Here is a 25,403-nt window from a genome sequence, read left to right on the forward strand (position 1 = left end):
TGAACGGTCTCCAAAGCTGGGCCGTTCACGTGGCACAGAGTACATGACAGGTGTATATTAATGTAAGTTGTTCACTGGTCACGAGGGGGGCATGGGTTGATGTATCCTTCGGGCTCAGGGAACCTAAACAAACATCGAGGGTACATCAACCCATGGGCCCTAAGGGACCAGTGAACAACACCTATTTATCTTACCGAACACCTTAATGTTAATTTTGAATTGTTTGAAGCACGGGTACAAATACTTTTGTAGCCATCGCCAGATTTTGCTGACAAGAAAATCAGATTTAGAGTTATCTCCCTTCCATCGATTTGCATTCGCAAAACATCGGTAATTTCCGTACATCATACGTGATTCAATGTTATTCGAGATAAAGAATTACTACCACGAAGTACCAAATGAGTTGTCATTGACAGCAGGGTACATTGAAATGTTACTGCTTGTAAGCGGGGTACATTGAAAAAAATAGAAGAGCGCTAAGCCAATCAGAAGGCGACATTCATGTGTGAGGTAAGATAAAGTTCTATGTAGACCTTTGCTGAGGTAATGCCCCAGATGTAATGCATACATGACTAGATGCAGTGACCTGTTGGCTTATGGTGAATAAACTTGCTTGTAAATGTGTCTGACAATATGTACACAAGTAAACGCTGGCAAGTCAACTGGATGACCTCTCTCTCTCTCTCTCTCTCTCTCTCTCTCTCTCTCTCTCTCTCTCTCTCTCTCTCTCTCTCTCTCTCTCTCTCTCTCTCTCTCTCTCTCTCTCTCTCTCTCTTTCTCTCTCTCTCACAGACACACACACAAATTATGAGAAGAGCCGTAAAATAATTACAGTTATCTAAAATGTCCATCAGTCCGTATGACGACTGACTGACTGACTGACTGAGTATGGTTTTACGCCTTTTTTTTTAGCAATATTCCAGCAATATCACGGCGGGGGGCACCAGAAATGGGCCCATATGCCGTACAGGCCAAGCTGGTTTCCGGGTTCGAGTGTCTCCCGTGCTCGGTGCTTATCGTCAGGTACGACTGTAATGGTGATCGGATGGCCACAATGGTTGACGTGTCTAGACACAGTGGCAGGGGATTCAGGTTTAGCATTGGTTTGGTTGGACAGACTCGGGGGCGGAGTACATTACTTGACCTCGCGAAGCTTTGTTCATGACATCAATCACCGGATTGTTTGTCGCCATGTTCCTGGAATGTTGCCGGGTGCGGCGTAACACAATACACACATCTGCAACTAAAATGGTGGCTCTGGATGTCTTTGTAAAATTGATCGATCTTCTCACTTCATGCTCTACTTGGGCGGTGGGGCAGCCTAATGGTTAAAGCGTTCGCTCGTCACGCCGAAGGCCCGGGTTCGATTATCCACATGGGTACAATGTCTTCAACAAAATGGCAAACAGATGTGTATCCAGAAAGAGTGAGTGATTGAGTTTAGTTTTACGCCTTTTTTAGCAATATTCCAGCAATATTACGGCGGGGACACCAGAATGGGCTTCACAAATTGTACCTATTTGGGGAATCGAACCCGGGTCTTCGGCGTGAACGCTTTAACCACTTGGCTAACCCACCACCCCGTATCCAGAAAGAAGCCGTTATTGTAAGTTATTAAAGTCATGATATTAATCGAACCTACGCGAATCTCGGAGTTAATCAACACTCTGTGCACAGTGCTAACTTCTGAGTTACGTTTGTGTGCTTATAACACTGCACCCATTGTGCATTATTCCAGATATATGACGGCAGTCTGTGTCGCACATTCCAGTGATTAATATCATGAGCATCGATCAAAGCAAACAAGTGACCACTCGAGACATACTGTAGCAGGCATGGGATGCTGTACATTCTCACCCGGAATCTTCATGCTTAAAGTGTGTTTCAAGTGAAAGGTGGTAGCTATTGTACAGGTACTTCGTGAACCTGCCTCGACGGAGACATTATAATATACACATATTTGTGGCATTGTGATGGTTCTGAAAGGCTAAACATGGTCCACGCCTACTATTGAAACTTGGGCCGGCGACAACGACAACTTTAACGTCATGGAGTGAATAGTGTTACTGTGCGTCGACATCTGTTGAAAGATATCGATCTTAACGAATTCCGACTTCTGCAACGATGTTGTAACTTGCATTATTTTTTTCATAGTGGTGCTGCAGAGTGAATAATATCTGTTGATAACACTTTAGCCTTCAACTGCTATACAACTACCACGCCAACGGTGGCGGTGTGCGTTGTCAGGTAGTGTCAAGTCAGCGCTACGCCGGTATTAAAGAGCTCGTACTTCATAAATGTAGAAAATATGCATAATGCATCACGGTATTGCGAACATATGATAGATGGACGTGTGTCGTTGTAGTTTGTGTATTGTCCATCACGAAACGTGAGCATTTACATTCAAGAAGAATGTGCTGTGTCCTACTTACAATACACGTACATACACACCCACACACATCAAATGCACAATATCGTATTTAAATATATGATTATCGTTACGGTATTTATCTCGATCCTAGTCCTTTAAACATACAACACAAAAAAATCCGTTTTAATCATAATTTGTCACGTGACCTCCCGACTCCTACATCAGGTGAAGGTGTATACATGCGCACGCACGCACGCACGCACGCACAGACAGACATACATACAGTGTGAGTGCGAGAGTTAATATTTATCGTCACATCGGCAATATTTCAGACATATCGTGACGAAAACAATTAATTATTATATTATAGATCAATAAAATTAGAAATTAAAAGCCAGTTGACGAAGAGCAGTAAAACTATTAGTGCATCACAGATATTATAGTAAAACTAGCTAGCATGTTGTCATAAAACGATATTACTAAAGAGAACATACATACATGCATACACACACACACACACACATACAGACATACATACACATACACACACATACATACAGACATACATACAGACATACATACACATACACACACATACATGCATACAGACAGACAAACAGACACACATATACATACATACACACACATACATACACATACATACATACACACACATACATACATACACACATACATACATACAGACAGACAGACATACATACACACACACATACATTCATGTATACACACACATACAGACATACATACAAACACACACATACATACATACATACACACACATACAGACAGACAGACACACATATACATACATACATACATACACACACATACATACACACATACATACATACATACACATACATACATACATACACATACATGCATACATACATACATACATACACACACATACAGACAGACAGACACACACATACATACATACACACACATACATACACACACATACATGCATACAGACAGACAAACAGACACACATATACATACATACATACACACACATACATACACACATACATACATACACACACACATACATACATACACACATACAGACAGACAGACAGACATACATACATACATACATACATACACACACACATACATTCATGTATACACACACATACATACATACACACACATTCACACATACAGACACACAGACACACATACATACATACAAACACACACTCACACACATACATACACACACATTCATACAGACATACATACACACATACATTCATACATACACACACACATACATACATACATACATACATACATACATACATACATACATACATACATACATACATACATACATACATACATTGTCTCGAAGTACAGATAACTCGTAACACCTTATAATGTGTACAGATTACTAAAAAATAAACAAAGCAATGCCTTAGGGGACTCTTATCACTGACATCACAAAGACATATTCCACTTAAAAACAGTATTTTAAACGGTTTCTAAACAGGAACTTTTATAATGAATATTCCATTTAAATTATTTCATTAATTACGTGCCATGCTAGATTTCTCGGGGTTATTCATATTTTCCCTTTTGGTATGGCTTTGTTTATAAGCTAGAGTTATTTGGCCAATCATATCTCACAACGATATAATCTTCATAAAGATACGCACAACCTATTACAATTTGTTGACGTTCAGCCTCGGTGAAAATATACGACCAGCTGTTGTTGCGGTGTATGTCAGCGACGAATTGTAAGAAAGGAAAAGTACACACATGCAGTAAAGTACAGGCTATTTGTAAAGTACTTAGTCACTTGTTTACTTATTACAGTCAATAACACGCGTACGCCTCCAATTGATACCTGAGTGTAATCGATTAGTTACATACAAGAAAAGTGATGATCTTTAATCAACACCGTGTGTTGAATTTGAATTGGTTCTACTGTTGTTGCTAGGTAACCTTGCTACCTTGTAAGTAATGCCTTTCTCATCAACATTTCGGATCGGCTTCGATCCCACCAAACAAACTGAGATGCCTCTTTCTGGTGCCGCCCTCGCTGATATTGCTGGGATATTGCTGAGGACAGCGAAAAAACAGTTGTCTAGCAACACAGGGGCTAGTATAAGTAGAGGATTATCAGTGAACGAGTGTTGGACCTAGGATGTATTATTTTCAGCAATACAAGCCCCTGTGTCTAGAAATAGTTGCTTTGAGTGTTTGATATTAGTTTGTATCCGTTCGCTTTTGTGAAAATCTGTTCTAAAACCTGTTCAGTCCGTTATCCATTATGCTAACCTCACCTACAAGACACTCTTGTTACAAGACGGAACATCAGTAAGTACTACGTGTCCTTTTATCCAGAAAACACGCTGCACGAACGATTGCCTGAAAAACAACCGTCTGGATTAATAAGGTTAAAGAGAACAAGGGTTTTTTACATAACTACCGGCCATTGCTGGTGTCCCCCGCCGTGATGTTGCTGGAATATTGCTAAAAGCGGCGTAAAACCAAACTCAGTCAGTCAGTCAGACATAACTACAGGACGATTACCTAAAAAGCTACTGTGTATATTCATAAGAATTCACTGTAAAGAGAACAAACGATTAATTTACATAACAGTCGTGAAATATAAATTCCCGAAACTGGCCAACAAACAACGGAACATGGGGTCTTCAGTCGTACGTCTTGTTTCACACAAGCTATCAATGCACCTGCTTCGCCCGGGTAGCCTCGCGCAATCCACTTAAAATATATTGATGTTGCTGTGACAGTTCGACGGATGGAGCAATATGTAAATAATTAACTTAACTTTGTATTGTCTACATCCCTAGAATCCATATTTACTGTCGACTTCGAACAACGCTGGTCTAATTAACTCGTAAAGACGAACCGATAACAACTGAGATACAGCTATAACTCTGTTTTACAACAGAAAGCGGATGTTTCCTGTAGACCGTAACCGCGTCTTTAAATGGGATGTTGAAAACAATGGTAAAACCGAAAACGATTAAAGTAAGATTGATATCAATGTGTGGTGTTGTTTCCTAGAAACAAATCCGGATGTAAAGTGGTCACGTGACATAATCGTCACAGTCGGTGAGTGTTGTGAAAGCCAGGCAGTGAAGCGAATCGATAGGCTCTCGATGGTTGGATATCCAGGTAGAACTACAGTCTGACCGACCAGGATAAAGCTTGACAGAGCTCGCACGAGGAACAAACAGGTCACACGGAGTTCTGTGAAATCTGTTCAGTTTCAGTGTTTTTTCAATTCAGTTCACACATATCGATGTTTACAAAGCCTTTCAAGACATTGTCAAAGAAACTTCATTCAAGGAAGTAACGATTTCGCGCCTTTTCCCTGTCGTCTGCTTGTGACCGCCTGCTTGGATTATCGTCTGCTCGAGTTGAGATAAACGCCACGTTTCGCCCGCCTGCGAGGTGAAGTCAACTCGCCCCACCCAAGCAGAACTGAACACACGTGTTGATGATGTCGCAGTGAGGGAGATGTCGTGGAATGACAGCGGAGGGGGAGACTGAGACATGACGCTGAAAGGTCTTGGTACGAATATTTCCATTTACAAAACTCCCGACGACAGCCAGAGCTCCAACGACACAGACTCAACATGCACGGAAGTGGGTGAGTAGTTCATATTTTAGCCGCCAGATGTACAACTAGACGCTGATAAACAGTACTGACACTGTACGTGCAGTTATGAGTAATACAGTTTGTGATAGAATTTGGAGAACATACTCAGATATAGGCAACGCTTCATCAAAGACTAAAAAGTAATCTCAGGTCGTTAAACAAGACATTTCAAACTTTACGATAAGATCAAACCTCTGGGTCAATTCACTATGAGTGACTGTTTTACCTCAACGATGGTTGTGTTTTAGTGATAATAAAACCTGCAAATACGTGATTCATAATGTCCCTCGCAAATATAATTGTGTTATATTCAAGTATTTTAATTGGTATTCCTTTCGTGTGTCGTCACTAGATGAGCTACATAGATTAGCCGAGAAATCACTCTAGCAAAACCACGGCAGATTAGCACATTGCTTTGCCCTGAGGACAAACATTGATGAGAGTCTACCAAGGTGACGCTATTTGCACAGGCGAAATATGTTGCACCATAGAACAAGTATCCGGTCGCATTATGCTAAGGAAAATGTTACAAGTGGTATTATATTCTTGACCAGTTTGATCGCAAAGATATCATGCCACACGTTCTTGCGCAACACTTCCGTGTGTACAGGTCATGTTGATTAGAGGGTGTGTCAGGTCAAGCTGTTTACAACGTGCGCATGGCTAGAGCTCAGTCACCTTTTAAAAAATACATTCACTCTGTTTTCATTCATTCACATGCAAATCATAGTGAGGTGCCTTATCTCCAAAGTGTTAAAACTATGTTGACATGTACTGTTTATATTCAAGCAGTAACTTAAAAACGCTGTTTCATGGAGTGAAGAAAACTCAGTGTGTTACACACCATTTGCGATATCTCGGCTGGGTAAATTTGGGATTCCCGTGTTCATGTCGGGACTCGAACCCGGTCTGGGGTGACTAGTGAACACTTAAACCACCAGGCTTTCCCCCCGACTAATGTACTCACCTCCTCATCAACGTAAACTTAGAACAACAAAATTTCAGAGGGTAGTCTCACGAGTTACATTTAAAGCCTATGACTTGCTTCACATCCGTTAATGTTGATTGAATTCACTCTATCATCGACAAAGGCTTTTCCCAACATACATCTCATGTTTCAAACGGGTATGTTACATCAAATTAAGGCGATTAAGCTATTCACTTCAAACGGAGATAACACAGATGGTATGACGTATTCATTACACTGAGCTGCGATCTGATAACACCAACAAGGGAATATATAGTAACAACGCATTCTCGCTCTGAGGTGTCGATTCGTTTATATTTACTTGTGAAAATGATTCAGGCACGATTTCATTCCCGAATGTATTAGAAGGTCGTGCGTTTGTTATTGAGGTCAGTATAGCCTACGAGGGCGTGCACGACACGGCAGTCGCGCATCTGGAGTTATTACAGCTAGTCTTCTTCGATCAGTACGACAACACCGGAAAGAAATGTCAGCGATGGTGAAAAAAGCTGACGAATAAACCAAAGCGTGAATTGCACATAATGCTCTTACTTCTATTTACACATATTTAATATTTTGTGTTGTTATTTGATATAAGTCTCGGAAACAGACAACCAATACCTTAAGTCATGTAATTCATGGTACCTGACCACCCAATCACCTGAGTTATAGAGCCTGGCCACCCAATCCCCTGAGTCATGTAAGTGCTGGAACCTGACCACCCAATCCCCTGAGGTATGGAGCCTGACCACCCAAACACCTGATTTATAGAGCCTTGCCACCCAATCCCCTGAGTCATATAATTCATGTAGCCTGACCACCCAATCCCCTGTCATGGAGCCTGACCACCCTATCCCCTAAGTCATAGAGCATGGCCATCCAATCCTCTAATTCGCCTCTCATGACCAGCATGCTGTGGACCAATTCAAACCTGAAATCCAAATGGTGTCACTTTTCTGAAAACCATATGTTCAACTAACACCCTTAACAGATATGTATTTAAATAAATATATAACTGAAATCTGATCCAGAAAGTACAGTGTATTACAACACGTGCAAATCATTGAAACAATACACTGTTTTGAGTTTCGAGTCCTCGGTATTGGAAATAACGAATGGCCGGAGTTCTCGTTCGATGTGCAGTCCCGTGAGGCCACCTTGGGTTTCTATACCAGTGTAAACAATCCGTGGGTGTACATCGCCAGGTGAAGCGTTAAAGGGACTGAACACGTGATTCTAGACTTGCACAAGTCTGTAAGGTAATAATTAATAGTTTAAATGATAAAATATAGATGTACCTCCACCATACTGTTACTATCCCCTTATCTGGACTTGCCTCTTTAAAGGATAGGATTACTATACATCCATGGGCTTAGCATTCAGTGCAACCTTGGAGCAAGGCTAACGTTGTTAAAAGCAAGGCTATTTAAATACGAAGAGCCACAAACTTGCCTAATTAGCCCAGGCAGCGCATCCAGGATTATGACATTGGAGTTTGGACACAGTAAAGTATATAAAAACTGGCCCACATGATATCATGAGTATTAATAATTCTAAATGAACATAACTGCGTCATTGTCAGTGATGATGTGGGCATGTTTGACCAACTGTGTTTTCCCAGCCGACCATGTAGACTACGTCTCAGTCACCGGGAGCTTCAAGTGCAGGTCTCTGGGAATACATGTGTTTAGTTTCCGTCATTGTGTTGGTGCAAGACTGAGCCAGCTTCTAACCATGCAGTTTGGTTGAAATAGCGTTTGTTCGTTTGGCAAAACATGTGTTTTCTGTAATACGACGACCACACCACTGGCGTGAACCCCCAAGTGTTTCTCAAGGCTCATTGTTAATGTGTAACATCTGCAACTCGTGAACATAATCAAACCTATGAATTCAATTTTTTGGACACACCGCCAACTAGTATTTGTTGAGAGTTTGGTTTTCCTTAAATTCGAGAATGTTTCCTTTCGGAGGCCTTTATCAATGTCAGAATTCTGCAATCAGTAACAGAGACAGTAGTGTCTTGTCCCATAAGTTATTTGTGTGAGTTATTTAAGTTTTCACAACGACTTTCTCCTGATAACGTCTTTGCCATGTATTGTTTTCCTTCCTTTCTCCTTGTTACCTAAAAAGGAGAAGGATCTAAATAGATCCGGAAAATCACGACCAGTACAGTTGCTCTCCCCTCTATCGGCCATGGAGCACATTTCCTCACAATCGTCACAAGTTTCCTCCCAACCACCGCCTACTGTAAAGGTCACTGGGTAGCGTCAAGGGCGTAATTCGGAGAACATTTGACAAACGTACCTAATGACCCCATGGCCAGTCTCCCCCATAAGGTCATCAAGAGGACACATTTTAGCATCGCCACAATAATCCTGTGGGACAGAGAATCGTACGCAGAAAACTGTAGGAGTGAAAAGATAGAAATCCATTTTTTGTCGGAAGGTGCCATAGGGCATCAGACAGATAATTTAGGTGTGCTTTTGTAAAAATACGTGTGCCCATACATTTTGAAGATCCAATTAAACTTAAAACATCACTACTGTGTCATTTCAGTTTATTGTTTAATAATCAGTAAACTTCCTGTAAATTTGAGAACTGTATTTACCTGAACACTACCATTGTGCAAGAACAGGTAAGCTTCATTTGTCCTGGATCCATAAACTAACACATAAACTATGTTGTCATCCAAAACCAGATTTCCCGTTATGTGCAGTGACAAACAGCCACGCCCATGTTATGTGGTGAGTGCCACCGATTGACAGTTTGAATAATTTGAGTTGGTCAAATTGATCGCATTTTCTATTAAATGAATCATGGTATTATATTCATAATTTTAGCTGTGCCAACACGCCAAATTGAAAACATTTTATCCATGCCGTTTCAATATTTACCGTGCAAATTTAGCGCTATTTCGATCCCTGTTAGTGTAAGGTGTTGATTTAGCAACTCAAAATAAATATCATCGTGAACCGTCGAACATCATATACTAGTTCCAGACAAGCATCCATAATAATGAGACGAAATTGTGAAATCCCCCGACTCATATATTGATATATTGACGGACTGCCCCGTTCATGCTGTGTGATGTCAACACAGTCCTATATACAGACTTACTAAGTAAACCGCCCCTTATGCCTGTCGACTAAACTCATACGAAGACGCTTACATTTTGGGTGACAGGTGGTAAAATATTTGTTAGCTGTTATTCGTAAGAAAGAACAGTTTTGTCACCAGCCATAAATCGTAATGATTGCTTTTCGACAACAAGGACTGCTTAAGTCTACATTGACTGAGTATGTACATGAAAATACATAAATATGTCTGGAGGTTATATTGAATGTGCCCGTTATGTATATCCCAACAGCTGTCACATGAATAAAATAGACTGCGCAGTCAGAAAATTGATTTCAAACACATGTGTCGTCACTTTCAACTAATGTCCTGGAATCTGTATAGCGAGAAATCAAATGATGGAAAATGTGACCTAATATTTACGAATCACTGACGGAAAATATATTTAGCTACCCGTTGAATACAATACTGTTATCACTTTCTGAAAATAGTTAAATGACGATGCTGCTTGCACAGCTGCATCAGCAAACCGCCCTACGGCGTTCATACTTTCCAGTGTATTTGGTCTGCCTCTACGCGACGGTGTAATTAGCTTCAGTTCACCCTTCCTCTAATGAACCTTCATCCATATTGATGGTTGCTAAGTTACCACAGACAACAGATGCCATCGCTGTTTTCCTTTGTGATACGTAATGGATTAATACTCCAATCGAGGTACAGCGATTCTAAACTGTGGTTAAGACCTACGCATCTACAATAAAATATCTTTAAGATGTGTCTTTGTTATTCGTGACGTTACTTTGAACCGTGAGTGATCTGGAATCGATAGAGCAATACACTGCTTCATTCGTCTTTGAAAACGCAGTGTGGGGTACAACAGGGTGCACTTCCGAGGGGGATCCCGTTCATAATATGTTGTATGGAGTACAACGGATGATACACACTAGCGTTATAATTACTACCGTTAATGAATACTTAATGGGGTAAGTGAATTACACCGTCGGATATCAGGTATGTAAGTGAATTACAGGTATAAGGATCACTCATATATAACATGAATAAACAAAAGGATGTATGAATGGATCGTCCGTTTGCTTCATGCTGGAAGACGTACAAGGAACAATCAACGATGTCTTGAATATTTTATGAATGTATGAGAATATAGTATGTCGTTTGTTCAGTTTTCGCTGTTTACATGTACTTCAGGGGCGGTGGGGTAGCCTAGTGGTTAAAGCGTTCGCTAGTCACGCCGAAGGCCCGTGTTCGATTCACATATTCGTACAATGTGTGAAGCCCATTTCTGATGCCCCTCGCCCCCATCCCGTGATATTGGTGGAATTTTGCATAAAATTCAACTCACTCACTCACTTACATGTACTGCAATCTGTTTTAAGTTAAACTGTCTGATGTAGCACTTCATCAGTTGTAGAAAAAACATGACAAGTAATTCCTGGTTTTGAAGGCATAAGGTGTTCTTTTTATTAAGTGTACCCCAGACCCAGGGTGTTGCGGTTATCAGTGAATGTATATGGGTCTAAGTATAGATAAACTGACCGTTTACTTCCAAAGTCTAAAGAATAGATAAATTAAAAGCTAAATTGAAACATGACGTGATGTATTGTAAGGAATATTTCTGTAAAATTCTACAATCATAAACATTAATTTTTAAGCATAAAACAATCTTTCGAAAGTACAAATTGTCTAGATTTTCAACAAAAACAGTCCAGTGGGCATAAAATTGTGGCTGAAAATTTGAAAAAAACCCCAATGATGCCACCAGAAAAGCATGGTCCATTTCGTAACAACCTGGTGTGTGACGTCATCGTGCTCACCAGGACATCACTATGATACTGTTATCCACATATGGAATATTGCCTATGTAAAATACCGTTAACCTATAGGCTTGTGCGAATAATGGGTATTCAATAATGGCTGTCGTTAGGGCAATCTAATGGCAAGGAAATTGTGAGCCATTGCTTGCCCGACCGTCAGTTGCTCACAGCTGTTAAAGGGTTGTAAATCTCCTTACTGTTTGTCCAAGAGCTGGGCGACCTGATTTCATGTGTCATTAACTACCTGAAAACCTTTATTGAGGCACGTAGACATGCGTCGTTGTGAGAGTAACAAATACTCGCCAAACTAAGTTAACAATAGCCGATTCTTGCATATTTAATCTGAAAAATTAACATTAGTATTATGCAGGAATTATACTCCTTAAAATTTCTTTTGAGCAGTATAAACTGAAAGCAATAAATGTCAAATTTTTTTATTTGTATATGGTAGTTTTTAGGACTTTGTTCACATTGCTTCAACATTTTGAAACATCGCATTTATTTTGTGTAATTTTAAACTTGTTGTGTTGCACTAAACGCTGAAAGACATAGATTTGAGTGAGTGAGTGAGTTATTATTTAACGTCACATCGACAATATTTCAGCCATATCGTGACGAGAACATATACATAGATTTGATGTCCCCGATCAATATTTGTGCTCTTTAGATGTATGCTCATTAAATATTTGCACTACTTGAACGACGATCCTTGATATCATCATCATCATCATCATCATCATCAATACTTAACACTATACATTTTGTTATCAAGAATCAATACATATGTATAAGAACAGGTTCTATTCGAAGTGTAAATTTATTTGATAAAACGTTTACTTAAAAAATAAATGTAATGTCTATATAAAATGCAAAGACGGAAAACATTGTTTGCCTCCCGCTGTAGTTTTTCTCGTAGAATAATGGCACTGATCGATAGCAATCAATACTCCGGGTGAAATCCACACGCACGCAAGCACGCACGCACACACGCGCGCGCGCACACACACACACACACACACACACATACACTCTGATCTCTATACAATGATCTCTGTAAATTATAGGACCCATGAAGATCCGGGTTAGAATTGATCTTCAGTAACTCATGCTTGTTGTAAGAGGCGACTAACGGGATCGGGTGGTCAGGCTGGTTTAGTCCCGATTTTGGCAGTCCCAATTTTGACAGTGATATTCCACACTTCTGTAATTGATCAAGCCAGTTGTCCCAATTTTGACAGTGAAATTTAACACTTTTGTAATTGATCAAGCCAGTTGTCCCAATTTTGACAGTGAAATTTCACACTTCTGTAATTGATCTAGCCAGTTGTCCCAATTTTGACAGTGAGCTTACCGGACGGTATGTGGCACTGGTCTTATCAGGAAGGAGACAGAACAGCTCAGGCAAAGTACCATATAACTTATCATGGGAGTGGATGATATATACTTGATAAAATATTTTGGGACAGATCTTGAAAGTGACATCCATTGAAACACTATGGACACTACCGTCACGCTCGCTGACGTGGTTGACACATATCATCGTATCCTAAGTGCGTAGATCGATGCTCATGCTGTCGATCACTAGATTGTCTGGTGCAGACTCCGCCATATAGCTGGAATATTGCTGAGGTCGGCATAAAACTAAATTCACTACTACTGTTATAAAACATAGGACAGATAATGTCTCATAACACTGTTGTGAATCACACAGTAAATGACAGCGTAATCCCAAAAATATCTGTGAAAACAAACTGATTGCAGGATTCCTAATGTATCATGAACATGTGTTACAATCTGACTGATGGCAGCAGGTCAGCTACTGAAGGTACAGGATCACATGTCTTTCATATATTCTGAATCTATCACGTGTATGTTCAAACCAATCTTGGCGTGTATGTTGGCTGATTATAACAAATGTGATATACTCTACAGTCTGTCCAAGAAAAAACGGCAGTACGCCACATGCGTAGAAGAGCTACCTGTTCAGGTGTCGGATATATACACAGCTGATTGGGACGATATTTCCCGACTGCACAGCGAGTGCCAGAGAAGATGGAATTACACGTACCGTGTTTATTTCACTATTAAATTCAGCCGGTCGTGGTTATGAGGCCCTAAACACTTCATGAATATTCAACAGCCAACAGGTGACAAATATCAGGTAGACTCATAAATGTGGATAATGAAACGACAGGTATAAGAGGCCATGATGACGTCATGCTATTGTTGCTGCGGAAGATTCAGAGCTAGGAATTCACTTGTCATTCTGAACGTGCGCTTTAACTAGCAAATGTGACAACTCGTGGTCATAATGCAGAGATATAGAAAGTTTATATCAACTATAATGGGGTTTAAGTCACTCGATACTGTTGTTTCCGGAATCGGAATCCACTACTCCTTAACGGAACTGTAACCGGATCACTTGCTTTGATGGCGATTTGACGGGCAGTTTGCACGCATTAGACGTGCACGAAATTCAGAGCGTGACACTTATAGGTGTGTGCGTGACTGTCTCACTGGAACTGTCCATTGTCAGAGGTCGAGTGACACAGCTTACATTTTCAGAATGTTTTTTCTATGTTGATTTACTCGAAAGGGATCTGCAATAGGTATATATATCTTTGCTCTGCACGTAAATCCCGTTAAAGAAACGCGGGCATTCTACACATACAATGAGAGTGAGTAACATACCTGTAACCCATGGCAACAGGTAGGCCAGTCCAATCAGGTGGGTCAGAAACCCATCGTCCGTCATGTCCGAATTTTTTATATAATCGAATACGTCAAATAACACTAAACTCACATATAATCTCAAACCGATTTATATAGGATTATCAGGATCGATTCAGGTCGTTAGAATTGAACCAGCTGTCGATGCATCGCAAGTACTGGAGGAGGGATGACATTGCACCCGAAATAACCATGGATCGATGGCAATGCATCACATGTAACCATGGATCGATGGCAATGCGTCGCAAATGGCAATGCGTCATGTAACCATGGATCGATGGCAATGCGTCGCAAGTAACCATGGATCGATGGCAATGCGTCGCAAGTAACCATGGATCGATGGCAATGCATCGCAAGTAACCATGGATCGATGACAATGCACCCCAAGTAACCATGGATCGATGGCAACGCATCCCAAGTAACCATGGATCGATGGCAATGCGTCGCAAGTAACCATGGATCGATGGCAATGCGTCGCAAGTAACCATGGATCAATGACCATGCGTCGCAAGTAACCATGGATCGATGACAATGCATCCCAAGTAACCATGGATCGATGGCAATGCGTCGCAAGTAACCATGGATCAATGACCATGCGTCGCAAGTAACCATGGATCGATGACAATGTACCCCAAGTAACCATGGATCGATGGCAATGCATCACATGTAACCATTGATCGATGGCAATGCATCCCAAGTAACCATGGATCGATGGCAATGCGTCGCAAGTAACCATGGATCAATGGCAATGCGTCGCAAGTAACCATGGATCAATGACCATGCGTCGCAAGTAACCATGGATCGATGACAATGCATCCCAAGTAACCATGGATCAATGGCAATGCGTCGCAAGTAACCATGGATCGATGGCAATGCATCCCAAGTAACCATGGATCAATGACCATGCGTCGCAAGTAACCATGGATCGATGACAATGTACCCCAAGTAACCATGGATCGATGGCAATGCATCCCAAGTAACCATGGATCGATGGCAATGCATCGCAAGTAACCATGGATCGATGGCAATGCATCACATGTAACCATTGATCGATGGCAATGCATCCCAAGTAACCATGGATCGATGGCAATGCATCCCAAGTAACCAAGGATCTATGGCAATGCATCGGTCTCACATAGTGCAGTTCGTTGTATACATTTGCACCTGTCATGGGTTTAAAATTACGCGGACGATCACCATACCCGTTTGTTTTTGCCAAAAACTATCTCAGCTGTGATTTATGGCTTCATTCGCTGAAAGCCGTAAAATACCAAAATGGCGCGCTCATTTGTCTGACAAACGTCATTGCCCCAAGCTGGAAATGCACGGACATTCGTAAAAACAGCTTCCAGTGTATGAACTGGCGAGTGTCCCGCCATTCTCATTGCCATGACGACAGTTACACAACATAAAAAATTTACGCAACAGCATAAACATCAGCAACAACAGTTGATGTAGAAGAACGTGTTGAGGCACCCTTTACCTCACCTCGCCTTTATAACCCGGGAACTGAATAAACAATGCGGAACAATCAATGATCCAGCCAGAGAGTTATCGATATTCTTTCCTTCTACCTGTAACTGACTCAACCTGCAGCATTACCACCGTATCAGTGATCATGTAGGGCGTCATGAAGCTTTCCATCCGCTGCTGAAGTGTCATGGTCCGCTGGATCGTCAATTATTGAGTGGAAGGTTTACACATAATACGGAAGTGATATACACCCTTGGCAAAGATAGCTGTATCAATCAATACCCTTTTGAAGGGGGCTGTGGGTATTAGTGGAACACTTTGAAGTGGTCATTGGCAGATCCCGGGCTGTTAATCCTAGTATTTAGTTACTCTGTCAGCTATATGGAAGTGGTCATTGGCAGAGAACGGGCTGTTCATCCTAGTATTTAGTTACTCTGTCAGCTGTATGGATGTGGTCATTGGCAGATCCCGGGCTGTTCATCCTAGTATTTAGTTACTCTGTCAGCTATATGGAAGTGGCCATAGCAGATCCCGGGCTGTTCATCCTAGTATTTAGTTACTCTATCTGTCAGCTGTATGGAAGTGGTCATTGGCAGATCCCGGGCTGTTCATCCTAGTATTTAGTTACTCTGTCAGCTGTATGGAAGTGGTCATTGGCAGATCCCGGGCTGTTCATCCTAGTATTTAGTTACTCTGTCAGTTGTATGGAAGTGGCCACTGGCAGATCCCGGGCTGTTCATCATAGTATTTAGTTACTCTGTCAGCTATATGGCATGGGTAGTTGAAGTCTGTCGAAGTCACACATGGTGTGTCTCCCTCTGGGGTTACCAAAGGGAGGAGATACCACAAACTTCGCTGACGTCAGAGGTTCATTTGATGAAGGGACAAGCAGTAGCCACAATAATCTTCAAAGAAATTGTTATCTACAAAGCTTCTCATGTTGTAACTGACGGCAGCCATTGATCACGACGCCCTAGACCCAGTGTGTCATAGTTCAATGAGGCATGGACACCCGACATCCATGCATGACACATCAGGTACATGACACACCCTAGACGGGGCGGTGGGGTAGCCTAGTGGTCAAAGGGTTCGCTCCCCACATGCGTACAGTGTGTGATGCCCATTTCTGGTGTTCCCCGCCGTGATGTTGCTGGAATATTGCTAAATGCTGCGTAAACCCCTACTCACTCACTCACACCCTAGACCCAGTGTGGCATAGATCAACACCTCAGGTATATCACACCCTAGATACAGGACGCCCGAAATCCACGCATGACACCTCAGGTAAATCACACCCTAGATACAGGACACCCGAAATCCACGCATGACACCTCAGGTACATCACACCCTAGATACAGGACGCCCGAGATCCACGCATGACACCTCAGGTACATCACACCCTAGATACAGGACACCCGAGATCCACGCATGACACATCAGGTACATCATGCCCTAGATACAGGACACCCGAGATCCACGCATGACACATCAGGTACATCACACCCTAGATACAGGACGCCCGAGATCCACGCATGACATCTCAGGTAAATCACACCCTAGATACAGGACGCCCGAAATCCACGCATGACACCTCAGGTACATCACACCCTAGATACAGGACACCCGAAATCCACGCATGACACCTCAGGTACATCACACCCTAGATACAGGACGCCCGAGATCCACGCATGACATCTCAGGTAAATCACACCCTAGATACAGGACGCCCGAAATCCACGCATGACACCTCAGGTAAATCACACCCTAGATACAGGACGCCCGAAAACCACGCATGACACCTCAGGTACATCACACCCTAGATACAGGACGCCCGAGATCCACGCATGACACCTAAAGGTACATCACACCCTAGATACAGGACACCCGAGATCCACGCATGACACATCAGGTACATCACACCCTAGATACAGGACACCCGAGATCCACGCATGACACATCAGGTACATCACGCCCTAGATACAGGACACCCGAGATCCACGCATGACACCTCAGGTACATCACACCCTAGATACAGGACGCCCGAGATCCACGCATGACACCTCAGGTAAATCACACCCTAGATACAGGACGCCCGAAATCCGCGCATGACACCTCAGGTACATCACACCCTAGATACAGGACGCCCGAGATCCACGCATGACACCTCAGGTAAATCACACCCTAGATACAGGACGCCCGAAATCCACGCATGACACCTCAGGTACATCACACCCTAGATACAGGACGCCCGAGATCCACGCATGACACCTCAGGTACATCACACCCTAGATACAGGACGCCCGAGATCCACGCATGACACCCCAGGTACATCACACCCTAAATACAAGACTGTGACGCCCGTCTGTCCAACAATGTCTGTGGCGCCAGTCTGTCCAACAACGTCTGTGACGCCCGTCTGTCCAAAAACGCTGTGACGCCCGTCTGTCAACAACATTGTGACGCCCGTCTGTCCAACAACGTCGGTGACGTCCGTCTCGCAAACAACACTGTGACGTGATCATTACAAAAAGGGAATTTGACAGACGATCCAAAGTTACCGCTTTTGTCTCAAAAGACCGCCAGAAACCCGGATCTTTAGTTCGAATCCCATTTTGTCCTGATTTTTATGTCTCAAGACTAGTCAGCTATATACGAGTGCTCAAGGGTTTCACCGAGGTGGTAAACTTCAGAGGACTGGTCCCCCGCCCCCAACTGTGCGGCGTTAAACACATGTCACTCACTCACTCACTCACTCACTCACTCACGTAGTTAGTTTCCTCATTGATGACAATTTTAATAAATTTGATTTTATTAAGCATGAATTTCATCAATAACTGAAATGATATTCAAGATAATTGTTAAATCAAACGGAGTCCTCACAATCGTATATGACCCCAGTCAGTCAGCTCATGCCCGTCCGCCAGGGTGACAACAAGCGTCCACGACTAAGGGCTCTCCACCCCACGTTGTAACACAATACTGTTCGGGACTCACTTGTATCACCACAGATGTGCACATCGCATGTTTGTCTAATTAAAAAAATGACCGCCATTCCATTTTGAATATTCATAAATGTGTAATTCAGTATGATTTATTGATGCGCTGCTCCTGTCGGCATTACCAAGCAGCTGCGTATTTGCACAAGACAAACCTTGCCAGCACGTGTACACAGAACCTGAATCACCAGGACGATTCTATTGACTTCTGGCTGGGCTCGTTTACCGGAATCTAAATCACAGTCCTTCTAAATATTAGATGGTAAAGAAATAGCAATGTTGTAAGTTGAAAAAACTCTAAATACCGTTGTCAATGTGATTTTAGGTCTGGCACATGTAGGAATAATGGGTGTTTGGTTTGGTTTGACTATCACTTGTCTTTGAGTCATAGGCAGTTAGGTCATTTCTGAACCGGAAGCTGACGAGAATGTTAGTGAGTAACTAGGTGCGTGAATGAGTGAGTGAGTGCGAGCGAGCGAGAACATACCAAGGACATGATCATCCCGAATCAGAATTTAAATGAACGATCATCGAATCGTGGCAGGTCTAGGGGAGGCAACTCTGTACGACATCCGAGGCTACAGGACAAACAGTGCCGTTGCGTGACTGAGTTATGAATATTGAATGAATAGCAATCTTTGAAACAATTATTCGGCAACATATCGTCTCCATATTATATCGGAACCAATACCCGGCGACAACACAGATTCCTACACTTGAGAGACAATTCAGTCATTTGTCCTTTCAACAATAGTCCCTTCCTATCCTTTACCAACAGTGGATCTTCAAGCTCATACCACTCAAACCTGTTTCAACCTACTGCGCGACCATCTATCACAGCATGATCAGCTGTAAAACGGACAACTAAATTGGCACTCAACTATGACAATGATGTGTACGTCCAAACATGGCGGTTGCCATGACAACTCACGTGCTTATTGAAATGTCAAGCAACACCTGACGAACAGACACCGTAAGACAATGGCGGTTGTTTACCGGTTAAAAAAGATGAGTGTTATTGTTCAAGAAATCATAACATGTAACCCACGTCTCCAGGGTTACCTTTAAGACTCTGTTTTGAGCTGGGGGTGTGCTCAAAGGTGTGTCACGTTCATGAATCCGTCTATGATGCAGCTATGCTAATTCCATCTGGAATGTACAGTGGTTTTTTTCATTTTCGATTGGGGGCTTTGGGTGGTGGTAGGGTGGGGGAGCTGGTGAATTTATCACATAAATTGACCTAGATAACTCTTGAAAAAATAATTTTGTTTCAGGTAGATTAAATTGTTGCATTCTTTTGAGTATTTGTGAAAAAGTAACATTTACTCTAATAGTTGTAATTAAGAAAATTTCGTTTTGAGGATGAAGGTGATAAATATTTGGTCTCAATACAATACCCCAGGCATGTCCTTAAGAGACCCTAATTCCTACTGGGCTGCTGTTGTTTGTGTGAATAAAATAGTGCACCTAAACAAGCTTCCTGTGTAGGGTACATTGATCATATGACGTCAAGGCCACGGGTTTAGCTGGCCTGAACTCCTATGAAGGACGATAAGGCTGATTATCAGCTTATTCAGAACAAACAAGACCACATGATGGCAGAGTGTGTCTGGGGTAGCTTTGTATTGGGCCAATATGGCGCACTTGCAGAACAGGCGCTATTGGATTTTGGCTGGGCGTTGTTTTGACCCGAATTGTGTACGTCAAGGTTTGGGACAAAGGTTTGCCAATTCAGCTGTATTGATATTGAACCATTTGTAGATGTTCGGCAAGATGTGTGTACCTGATGTTCAGATATGCTTTGTTTGTCGCTAATGATTTCTGCGATATTGATCACGGAAGTCGATGCGAAATATGTGTTGGTGCAGTATAGGAAGTGTCGGAGTATTTGAGTGAAGCGTATAAAACAAGGACTGGTCGGTACGGAGTCAGTGTACTGTCTCTCAGTTGGGAATCCATGTTAATCTCGCGGCCTGATATCTGAGGAGGATTGCTCTATAAAACCTGCATATGTCTGTACAAGTGTGCGCAGACACGAACGCACTCACGCACGTAGATTCGCTATATACGACCAGTATTACTGAATCCGGCGTGTAACCTCATTTCACCTAAACTAACCAGACTTTGCCTTACTGTTTCAGAGACCGTCCAGTCAAGTCTGTGCTGTCTACAGGGGTGTTTAGCTGCCTCAGCTGTGGGTTTCGCCTTCTTTGTAGGGCTCCCGTCGGGTATGTTGTCCTGTCGTAAAACTCTACCATGTTGCAGTTTTAGTGCTTATCGTAACTTCAAAATGTGGTTGATTTGAAACATAACGTTACTTTAATCGGCCAATACCGAATGCCCATTTCTGATGGTTGGATTAGACCATCATACCCTGCCAGGTGTTCATGCTGTCAGCCACTGTTTTGCCTGGTACAGACTTTGATGTTTAAAGGAGGTCATGAACTAGCTGGAATATTGCTGGTGCGGTCTGAAACAACATTTCAGGACTAATTCTTCTGTTCTCTGTCATTCAGGTATCCTCCTCGTGTTCTACGCCTCCAAGAACAATGACCCCACTCTGCTTGCGGTAGGGGGGGTCTTGGTGGCACTTCCGGTCTTGACCCTGATCATTTTCGTCATAATCTGTCTGTTTAAACACAGATTGAAGAGGGTAAACAAACGCAACAACTGTCCCGTCCACAAAGATCCAGGAGAAGATAACTCTAGATATTGAGGGCGTACTTCCGGTTACAGTTATATGGCTGAGAGGTGTTACTTCCCTTTAAACATTGTAAGATTTCGTCGCTGAAAGCTGCATAATTGTTCAAGCGACTGCAAGTAATACCCATTCCTTCGTACATATACGGAAATCCAATACAATCTATAGTATGAGGTGTTACCATGTCTTTCAAAGGAGGAACATCTATGCATACCAAGTCCAGTCCAAGTGTGCCACGGAACATTCCTTGTTTGGTTTGGTTGTGACAACATAATGCCACGAACCATATCTTTGAGACCCCGGCAGTCAGAAAGGTCTCTTAATTCACACTAGAAAATGCCTTAGTCTTTAGCCGGCTTTGACAATACGATTCCAATTATTGGTGCAATCTTTTTGTCAGTAACATGAAATAGCTGATTTAAAATGTTCTGTTCACCTCTTACCTGAACTAAATAGTGCCATAGTGTTACATTACACGATACTTAGAGGCAGTCATGGAGCTATAGCCAAAGGCTTGCAGATCTACAGTAACGTGACTGAAATACGTCACAGTGGAAGTTTCTGTAAGCTTGTGAACGTCTGAGTCAAACTAGGACAGCGAGGTTACAAAGAACTCGAATGATGTCTCGAAGTAAGCAGCGCCTCTGTGATTAATAGTTTCTTTGAGAGATCCATTTTGTACAATATTTATGTGGGGCATATGCTATGCATGTTTTCGTGGGTAGTTTTCGCATGTTGGTCATCGTCCGTGAAAAACACGTTTAGTAACGGACAACAATATGTGCCAAATACATATGTATTTTCTTATCTGTGAGGTCCTTAAAATATACTTCGATTGGGAGAGATAATTGTATATTTTGCCTCAGGTACGTCTAGCTTTGAAGGCTGTGGTCAAAGGGAGATAATTTAAAACAGCAAATGTGTTTTCAAAGATGAGAGTAAAGTCAAACTAAATTCTTTTTTCCTTCAAACGTTATTTAATCTGTGGAATATTTCAGTATTTCGCACGATGACGTGTGTGTAGCTGCAACGGAGCGTTGAAGTGGGAAATAGTCGAGGTTGTGTTATGCAAAGATAATAAGCAATAAATATATGCACAAATGGGAAGGACAAAGGTTGTTACGAACCATTGAGTTCATTGATCATGTGAAATCGGTTACGGTGTTGTTTGAAATCCAGTGAATGATATATTTAATTAAATGTCTATTGAAATGCACACCACCCTACCGTGATTGACCTCTACTGGCTCATGGAACAGACATTGTAATCCTGTACTTTCCGATAGCTGCTGAGATGTACAACCATTAACAGACAAAACTGGATCCCAGTCCGGACGTTGCCTGCTATGTACATTCTAGTGTGACATATCGTATCGCGACATCCTCAGGATATTCTGCTTCGAGACAAAAGCCCACTAGATGTCGGTAAATGGATCAGTGCTCTGTGTAATTAAGCGTCTTGGTAAACCCGACCAGGGAACGTGACTCTTTGAAAGCTAGTCAATGTTATCATGTATATTTTATTACACGGTGGTCTCGCGATAAAGGTTTCTTCTGCTTACTGTAAACACGATGCACTTGCCTTTATAAAAAAAATATGAAGTAGCAATATTGTAATTTCAATAATTGCTCAGTCCCGATGGTTCTCAAATGTGTACATAGTGCCGTTGTGCCTTGAGACTGGAAACAGGTCATTGTTTACAGGTGTGGAATTATTAATGAGGTATAATGGATATTGTGCCTTCATGTCAACGTAGAAATCCCGGCTTTGTTTTCCGACGGGACATGGCCATAACTGACTGGGGTTTCCCCAAAAAGCTATATATATAACTACACCAAGGTAATCTCCAATTGTGTACACTACTTGGTTTCGGACACACTATTAACATGACAAGGTAACTCCAATTGATTAAGGTGTAATTGAAATGACGTAATATTGTCTGGTGTTGGCTAACATCTCAATAACCTGTTCGTTAAGTTTCGGTGCTGTTAAAGATAAACCCTGTCGTAAATTGAAATAGTTTTAAACTTTTTAAGTTATCGGTTACAGAGTTTTTAATTCATTTGCCATCATGAAAAGTACATATTGTGATACCCCTTTAAACACCTGTAGGATTACAATGGTTGTGGAAATAAGCATGTAATATTTCATGTCCACATGTTATTGAACTCTAAGCAGTTACTGTCCTGTAGGTGAACGTATGCAAACATTTGTTGATGTTGCTAGTGTTTGATTCAGGCTCGTGTCTTTTTATGTATTTTAGGTTACTGCCGGTTTGTTTACATCCACTGCATAATGCCATATGCTTACTGTTATTTTCCTATTAACGTAGGCATAAATAGCAAATGAAGGTCAATTTGTTATTTTATTTTGTTTACATTGTTGAAAATGCAAATATTTTATTTATGAAGTCAGATTATGAAATATGTTATAATTATGCAAATAAAATTGATTCGTATAAAATGTGGTTTGTTTTTATTTGTGGAATCAGTTGATCCGAAACCAAGTAACAAGAACATGGTATTACTGATTTTAGAGCGATGAGTGAGTAAGTGAGTGAGTTTAGCTTTACGCCACTTTTAGCAATACTCCCGCAGTATCACGGGGGTTGGGGGTGGTGACACTACAGCGAGGAGAGTATAGACAATTGGTACTCTGAATACAGCATTCATTCATTCATTCATTCATTCATTAACTTCGACAACAAACATGATCCCCATATATCATAGGCAAGTCTAGTGATCGTCAGAAGAGCAGAATGGCAATTTAACCAGTTCGTCATATTTTGTGCATTTACTGAACATCAGCGGTCAACCGAGAATGCCATTTTCACCAAGGGGCGCTACTCCTACGACGCTATCGAAAATGTCTCCACCGCGGGTCATCAAAAGAAGCGCCCGTAATATAATGAATCAGCCCTTTCTACGCTTGTGCGGATGTATTTGAGATTTAAGTGATAGAAATAACACTTAACCACAGCTGAATCAACTGACTGCTTATACAGGTACTATACTGTCACCATGGTAACCGTCTTCACAAGGAAGTGGGATAGTCGGTTATACTCTCTTCTTCAAAACATTGAAAATAAAGCTGTAATATATCTACAGCCGAAATCATGGTTTCACACGTGAAGATCCGGGTTAGTATTGATCTTCAGACAGTCATGATGGTTCTAAGAAGCGACTAACGGGATCGGGTGGTCAGGTTCGCTAGTTTGGTAGACACATGTCATTGTATAACTAATTATTCGATTCGCTTGTTAACGTAAGCAACATACGGAAACAAATTAGCAAGAATGCTTGGTTCGTCACATAACGTTTGGATAATGACTTGGACGAAAAAATCCATTATATGAACATACAGATATAAATAGTTTGTGTTTATATCTGTCTGTTATAAGATTACCACTATCCGAGTTAAACTAGATGATCAATATCTCCGTCAGTGCGATCTTGTACTCTGACGTACGGAAATGAATCTGTTTACAATAACGGTTCGGTTGCAGTCAGATCTGTTATTTATCACATGCCTAAATATAGACGACATTTCCTTATTCACTATAACGTTTTTGTTCTGCAAGGAAATCAAAACACA

General features: G+C 41.7%; 2 protein-coding genes across 4 annotated transcripts in view; one reads left to right on the forward strand and one right to left on the reverse strand.

Moving 5' to 3' along the window:
* LOC124269231 (myogenesis-regulating glycosidase-like) overlaps positions 1–25,403 on the reverse strand; it is a 121,841-nt gene that overhangs the window by 46,943 nt on the left and 49,495 nt on the right. The gene's annotated exons all lie outside the window — the stretch shown is intronic.
* On the forward strand, positions 5,561–24,272 carry LOC124269232. The gene is made up of 3 exons (XM_046704249.1): positions 5,561–6,026; positions 21,250–21,336; positions 21,625–24,272. The coding sequence occupies exons 1-3, from the start codon at positions 5,930–5,932 to the stop codon at positions 21,822–21,824; spliced, it is 384 nt and encodes a 127-aa protein (XP_046560205.1). The 5' UTR covers positions 5,561–5,929; the 3' UTR covers positions 21,825–24,272.

This window comes from Haliotis rubra, unplaced genomic scaffold (assembly GCF_003918875.1).
Source record: "Haliotis rubra isolate DU_JTF1 unplaced genomic scaffold, ASM391887v1 Scf143, whole genome shotgun sequence".
Taxonomy (NCBI): Eukaryota; Metazoa; Mollusca; class Gastropoda; order Lepetellida; family Haliotidae; genus Haliotis; species Haliotis rubra.

What these genes read in the sequence shown, in the direction of transcription:
- LOC124269232 (XM_046704249.1), top strand. Translation starts at nt 5,930, where the DNA reads ATGACGCTGAAAGGTCTTGGTACGAATATTTCCATTTACAAAACTCCC. An exon ending in CTCAACATGCACGGAAGTGG is followed by an intron (nt 6,027 to 21,249) that starts GTGAGTAGTTCA and finishes TTACTGTTTCAG; the next exon opens with AGACCGTCCAGTCAAGTCTG. An exon ending in CTTTGTAGGGCTCCCGTCGG is followed by an intron (nt 21,337 to 21,624) that starts GTATGTTGTCCT and finishes TCTGTCATTCAG; the next exon opens with GTATCCTCCTCGTGTTCTAC.